Source organism: Morone saxatilis, unplaced genomic scaffold (genome assembly GCF_004916995.1).
Source record: "Morone saxatilis isolate NCDOM2014 unplaced genomic scaffold, NCSU_SB_2.0 Contig15, whole genome shotgun sequence".
Lineage (NCBI taxonomy): Eukaryota > Metazoa > Chordata > Actinopteri > Moronidae > Morone > Morone saxatilis.
Genome location: NW_023339707.1, coordinates 318,736 through 326,226, shown reverse-complemented (window position 1 = coordinate 326,226; position 7,491 = coordinate 318,736). Strand labels below are relative to the sequence as shown.

General features: G+C 44.8%; 1 protein-coding gene across 1 annotated transcript in view; it reads left to right on the top strand.

The window, feature by feature from the left end:
* Positions 1–1,239: 1,239 nt before the first annotated feature.
* Positions 1,240–7,491, top strand: part of LOC118324916 (ephrin type-B receptor 2-like) — an 18,974-nt gene continuing 12,722 nt past the window's right edge. The window contains exons 1-2 of the mRNA XM_035657422.1: positions 1,240–1,311; positions 2,509–3,193. Of these exons, the coding sequence (XP_035513315.1) occupies positions 1,255–1,311; positions 2,509–3,193 (742 nt within the window). The 5' untranslated portion in view covers positions 1,240–1,254. The remainder of the gene's footprint in view (positions 1,312–2,508; positions 3,194–7,491) is intronic.

The following is a 7,491-nucleotide window of genomic DNA, read 5'->3' as shown; positions in this document are numbered from 1 at the left end:
TTGGCCAAGCGGAGGCCTCAGTTAATTGTAGCAAACCTACAAAACCTGCAGAGAACCACGTTGAGCAATAGTCAGCACGTACGCTAAGTTAGGGCTTCCGATGCGCAACAAGCCAACGCCAAAGAGAAACTGAGGAGATTCACTACACATTAGCCAAGCCGATTCTCCGTGCACCCGATAACGTAGGTGGTAGTTCAAGCACCTGAATGCAGGCCGCCTTGAAGCCTTCGCTCTTTCCACTACCGCGAAGTACAGGTCTGTAAATCCTTTGCAAACAAAAAGATGCAATGGCCCTGCCTGTCTACCTTTATGGCGCCGCCCGGAGAATCGGGCTGGTAAGTTAGTGATTTCAGTTTCTTTTGTTTTGCCCATGTTTCATTATTTAGAGCAGATTGAATTGAACTTTCGGAATTGAATTGAATGGGAATGCAATCGTGACCCTTAACGTCGATTCAGAACCTTATGAAGTCCGACAATTCCGAAATATTATGACAACAACAGTGGAAACGGCATTCTCTTTCGCGGGCAAGTTTTCAAAGTTTCACCCCAGCGCCGTGAAACATTCGGGCGGAACAAATAATACATTTCCGTCTAGCTGTACGTTTACAGCTAGACAAATAATTAAGCTGTAAACATACAGCTGTAATGTTTTCGCATTCATCTGGAAGTGGAAAGTTTCTCTGCTCACTGAAAATCTGATTTTCAGGGGCAGGGCTACAAGCATGATTTGTGACATCACAATTAGTTCGGAAGTCAGTCCTGGTTCAGTATGCAACTTGTACAGTGTGATGTAGAAACTTGAAGCCAACAGTGCACATCCACTGACAATGAACATCGCAGTGAAGTAGGAGACATCTTATATCCAGCAGGAAAACTTAAGAAATTAGCAACATTTGATTATTTATAGATTGTGGAATTTTTCATTTTTGATGAGGTAGAAGGAGTAGGAAATTATACTTTTTTTTGCGTAAAAAGACATATCAGACACACATTATTTTTACAAACAGACTATTTGTATATATGTCTTAATACATGTAGGGGATTGTGGATGTGATCTTTGGAGGACCACAACTGCCAAAATAAAATGAAAAAATAAATAACATGATAATTCAGTTTTAATTAATTTAATTATTAATTAAAACAGAAATATACATAAATGCCACATTTTAGAACTGTCTATCATGTTATAAATATTGATTTGATTTATATTTTATAACTTTGACCTTCTTATTTTTGTCTTCCGCAGAGGTACTAATGGATTCAACAACAGCAACAGCAGAACTGGGTTGGACCATCTACCCATCACAGGGGGTGGGTGGAACAAAGCAAGACACTAGGAACAGTGTGTAAAACACGCAGCCAATATATATTTACAATTGTTGTATTACAATGTTATAGAAGCTGCGGTGGCTTCACTCGAAAATATGAACATCCTTTGATTGACAGCACACACATCAGATTTTGGTTGATATGTATTAAACGAAAGGACCATTACTCAGTATCTCACTGTCCATGGAACAACTTGTGTTGATGCTCTGATTTCAAGTTCAGGGACACTATTGTCTCAGGTTTTACAGATTGGGTTGGGCTGAAGCTTAGGGAGGGAGGGAGCTTAAACATGAAGGATTTCTAAGCTATTGACTTAGACACTACAGGAAAAGAAAAAAAGACAGGTGTAGAATGTCTCAATTGATAAGTAGAGCAGAAAGGTATCATATTCTGTTTTAAGCAGTGAGGGTAACTGAAATGTAGACATTTAAAACTGCAGCCAATGCTGCTGTCGTTTTATGCTAGGAGAGGGAAGCTTAGGAGCTGAGTTGCAATGCAAGCTTCATGTTATGAACTTTCTTTTTAAAATACAAAATGTGGAATTGTCTGTCATTTTGGGCCATGAGAAGCAGATAACTATCGGTTATCGTATTGGCTGAAAAAAAAATCATATTGTGCATCCCTAAAACTAAGTTCTGCTACACAATTTAACCAAACCTTAAGGAGAATTTAACATTTCAGCTGAAATGTCATGTTTCACTGCCTTCTCTGGTTCAAAGTGTGTTGCACATACTGGTTGTGTTCGCAACCCGCCGGGTTTGGGCTGGGTATATATTAAATGCACAATGTAGCTTGTAATAAACTAGTATTACTATTATTAAAGTTTTACTTAGTGGAGATTCGGGTTCAGGTTGGGCTCAGGCCCAAAACTGCTTCCATGGTTTGGACTCCTGTTCGGGCTTGCACAGAATTTTTTTTAGGCTTGGGTCGGGTTGGGCATAATTTTTTGGGCCAGATCAAAGCTCTTACTGAGGACTGGAAGTTATACCACTGGAGGTCAGCAGAAACAAGAATTTCCGCTGCTGTTAAGTTGCTTTTTACCCACAGCACATAATGGTCATAGTGGTAATTTTTTGTTGGTAAGGCTGGAGAACCTGTAAGAATAACTGTCACTGTTTGTTTTTGCGCATTTGTGATGTGGCCCCGAATCAATGGTTCTGTTTGTTGTCTGTGTTCTAGTGGGAAGAAGTTAGCGGCTATGATGAAAACATGAACACCATCCGAACATACCAGGTGTGCAATGTCTTCGATAGCAGCCAGAACAACTGGGTACGCACCAAATACATCCGCCGCCGTGGGGCTCAGCGCATCCATGTTCAGATGAAGTTCTCAGTACGCGACTGCAGTTCCATACCCAATGTCCCTGGCTCCTGCAAGGAAACCTTCAACCTGTACTACTATGAGTCGGACTCAGACACAGCCACTAAATCGTCCCCATCCTGGATGGAGAACCCCTGGGTGAAAGTGGACACTATAGCAGCTGATGAAAGCTTCTCTCAAGTTGACCTTGGTGGCCGCATCATGAAGATCAACAGTGAAGTTCGGAGTTTTGGACCTGTTTCGCGCAATGGTTTCTACCTCGCTTTCCAGGATTATGGCGCCTGCATGTCACTTATTGCTGTTCGAGTCTACTACAGGAAGTGTCCTAGTGTGATCCAGAATGGAGCTGTCTTTCCTGAGACTCTGTCTGGAGCAGAGAGCACTTCTCTGGTGGCAGCCAGAGGGGTGTGTGTTCCCAATGGGGAGGAGGTGGATGTACCTATCAAGCTGTACTGTAATGGAGATGGGGAGTGGATGGTACCCATCGGGCGCTGCATGTGCAAAGCTGGGTATGAGGCGGTGGAGAATGGTACAGTATGCAGAGGTAAGGAGCCTGCCAGTGCTGCTCTACAGATGTTGCTCTGATGTTGTCCATGGTCTACACCAAAATCCATTTGGTTTCTGTTTCTCAAAAAAATGTTTGCTTATGTTCAGATGGAAGTTTGTGTCAGCTGGTGATCATGATGCTGATGGTTGAGTCATGCAAACTTGATGATAGTACAACTGCAAAAACTCCCCCAAAAAATGTGCAATATCGATCAATATTTTCAGCTCCAACAACAAAAGACCACTTCATGAATGTATGAAATAAGAAAAAATGTAAACCGATGGTATACTGAGGGATGAGGGGATGGGGGATGAGGGATAAAGGGATGTGAGTTGGGGTCGAGGGTTGAGGAATGAAGGGATGAGGGATGAGGGATGGAGGAATGAAGATCGAGGAAAGAAGGACGAGGAATGAAGGTCGAGGAATGAAGGTTTGTTGCCGGATGGATGAATGGATGTAGGGGTTCGGCGCGATGTAAGAGGGAACCAAATGGGTTGTGAGACTCTCAGTGGGGGAGTGGTATGTGTGCTCTTCGTATCTCTTGTAGAGAGCCCCCAAAGAGACTTTGAATCGACTCATAAGCATGGCGTTTTGATATCATTTAGGTTGTAACAGATGTATGTGAGATATGCTCTGTTAGATCCTGAGTTACCTCCGTATAGGTGGTACTGGACCAGCTCTCTGTTCAAAGTGTCTGATCCTCTAGCCTGTGGGTATTACCCTGCCAGGTCTTTAAGCTGGTGGCGAGGAGACACACCTAGCTTCTAACTGCCTTCATCCAGACGCCTACCCTGCTTTCTCAGTGCAGCACCTGACTGAATAGTCCTAGAGTCGAATACCACACTAGCCACGTCTGTTCACGGCAGCTCTCCTCTTATTGATCTTGGCACTTGGTAGTTGTTAGGTTTATCTTTAGTGAATTGTACAGTAAGCCCCAAGGGTCTGTTTAATTTCTTGGCTAGAGTAACCTGTTAGAATCTTCAAGATGTTGAACACACTACCTATAATTATTGCCTGTAGAGATATCATAAATACAATGTCCACATTGATTTGCATGCATTGTTCGTCGAGCGACGTGGGTTGGATTGATTCCGAATGTAGGGAACGGTGGACTGGGGAATGGGCCGATCGTGAATGCGTCTTTAATTTCTCTATCCAGGAGTTTATCAACTATGTCGGGCTCGGAAGTGGCTGCTGTAAGTTGTGGCATGTAGGAGGAATCTGGTGTCCCCTGTAAACCTAGATAAAGACCGTGTGTAAATCTTTTTATGAGGTGGTTAACGAACTGTCGATATGGGTGGTTCTTCGAGGCGGTGGCGAGAGCGTTGATATTTATTGGTGTATTCGGATGCTTGGTTGGATTATGGGGACAGGCGGATCTTGCGCGTGCTCCGCCACAGAAGGAGAATGTGAGGAGCAAACGGCAACTGGAGACGTTGCTTCTGAGGTTGTTGGAATTGTTATGAACCGTCCTTTTGGCATGGTAGAGGACTTGTTTGTTTCTCTTGTCGACGCCCTTGGAACGAGGGCCGTGGTCGAACGTTTGCGGATTTGGGGGTGATGGATGGGGGGCATACAGCTGAAAATGGCGGGGCTATGTTGATTTTGAGGTAAGGTCTGAGGCAAAGAAGCTGTGAAGGTGCGTGGTGGGATGGGATGGGGCACCGTACCGCGTTGGCTGCGATTTAGGCAAGAGCACGGTGGTAGAGTTCTGGATCTAATGAACCCCTGTAAGTTCCCTGATTTTTGCCACTAGTGGCTGTTTGCGTTCGATTGAACTGAGTATGGTTAGCGGTTCCCTGTGGATATGAGGGTTGCATGTGGACTAATGCATTGAATGGCGAGGTCGACGCGTACACGTCTGTAAAGTAATGTTACAGTGTTGACTGAAATAAAACTATTAGCTGTTAAATTAAATTAAATAGCGATGTCGATGTCGATGTAGTGAGAGGCGAGAATCTGTCGTCTGAGAGTGGTGACACAGGGGATGATAGGGGGGATTGGGTGTGCTGGAGGTAATGCAAAGGCTATTGTGAAATTATTATCCATGGGAGGACGGGTGGAAAAGCCCACGATTGGGCAATGTGGAGCTAAAAGGAGGTGCGTTAAATGAATATAAAGAAACGGGAGGAGAATTAGGGGTTTTTGGCTGGGAGCTTGCTCTGTGCGGCTGAGAAGGTCGTTGTTGAATGGGAGGAGCAGAGGCAGCCGAAGAAGACAGGACAGGGAAGTTAGAAATGAGAGAAGGGAAAAGGATGCTGGGATGAAGGCATGCCTGTGCTTGGGTTGTTTGTGAAGCTGAAATCGCAGGTACTGGGTTAGATAGCCCTCTGAGAGGGCTAATGAGGACGGCTGGGCCGTGACGCCATCGGCGTTGCTGTGGACGCGACACCTGGAACCCGGAAGCGGCAGTGAAGTCCGGCGAGGAAGTGTGGTGCTTTCCTGGAAATGCGTGGAAAGTTGGAGAAGTTTTCGTTTTTTGTGTTTGTCTGACGCCGATCATGTGGAAAATGAGGAGGGAGTGAACGGATAAGGTGTGCTTAAGTATGTTTTGAGTGGAAATGAGATAAGTGCAGGGCGTGGTCTCCCGAACTTAGTTATAAAACTTCATTTCTTGGCATTACCACTACCCAATTCATGTCATTCGTGTCGCCCTGCACAAATTTACATTTATGTGCATATTTGCATTGACTTTGTATGTAATCTGCACATATTACCATATTACTGCACGTAGTCATAGTAAGAATGACCTATTCGATGTTGTCAACAAACCCGAACTTCTCCCCTCCTGCATGTCCTTTGATCCGTCTGACCCAGAAACCAGCCATCCTACTGTAACATATACTTGAGAGAAGTAAAGACCCCAGCACAATATACATGACCCAGTGAAGAAAGTGTGAAGGAAAAGCAAAACATAAAAAGGCAAACAAACATAAAAAGGTGTGCAATACATTCTTCTACCATTGACTTCGGACAACATATTCAAAACCTCACATGCCATAAACAATGGCCCCAAATACATTACCAACCAAACGGAACAGCACCGAAAAAATAAATAAATAAATAAATAAAAAAGACCAAGATTAATCCTAGTCTAAATCCGGCTCAATTGCCTTAAAATATAAAGTGAACGAGCTTACCATGACAGCCTAGCTCAAACGGGGTATAAATACCTTATATTATATATACTCACCTGATAATGCAGTTTGATTGTTCACAATTTGACCCAAAACTGAGAATGAGAGAAGGAGAAAAGAGAGTGCCTCTCACCATCTTTTATGTTTAGTCCACTTTTGGCGTCAGGTTTTTCACTATGAAGTCTTTAGCCTGTCCCGGATCTTTGAAGCGGACTTCTTTCCCGTTCGGGGTGGTAATCCTCAGTGTGGCCGGGAACAGAAGACCATAACGGACTCGCTCGTAGCCTCGCAGCAGCGCCCTTATTTCAGTAAAAGCCGCCCGCTGCCTACTCACTGCTGTTGTAATTGGACAGCGCTCCGTTGCCTTGCGAAGAATAGCTTATTTTTCCTCAAAGTAATGGCATCGAACAATTATCGCCCGGGGTGGTGCGTTCTCAGCCGTGGGCTTGCTGCGGAGACTGCGGTGCGCTCGGTCCAAGAGCGGTGGCTTGTCGAGGGCCAGTGCCTCTTTCAGCAGACGTGCTACAAAGTTAGACATTCTTTCGCCGTCCTCCCGTCCCTCTTTCACTCCCATTATTCTGACATTGCAGCGGTGAGACCTAGCCTCCAGGTCCTCGCACCGCTCCTTTAGAGTAGACATCTCTCTCTTCACTGCCTGCATCTCTGCCTCCAGGGTGCTAATAGCATCAGAATGGCCGCTCACCGCAGACTCCAACTCTGTTACCCGGCTCGCTGTAGCTTCCACCGTGGCACCCAACCTTTCCACGGTGTCCTGTAGCCCGCGAAGTTGGTCCGAGTGGGCAGATGCAGTACTTGAAATTTTTCCCATAACTTCTTCTCGGAGTTCACTGATGGCTGCTAGTATTGCTTGTTGCGCGCTAGCATTAGCATTGTCGTTAGCTTCTTGGGCTTCGACATTCTTATGTTAAGGCATTCTTGAAAGTAGTTCACTGATACACAGCTATTTACTCTCTCAGTCGAACAAAGACAGAAATTGCCCCAGTCCAGGTCAAATGTGCACTGAAGTTAAAGCTTTGTTCTTGAAATTTTAATAGTGTACCGAAGAGCTCGACTCAAACACGTCTTCACATGGCTCCGCACAGACCGGAAGTCTCAAATCGCTTTTTACACTACGTGCCACATTTACCCTTTCACACA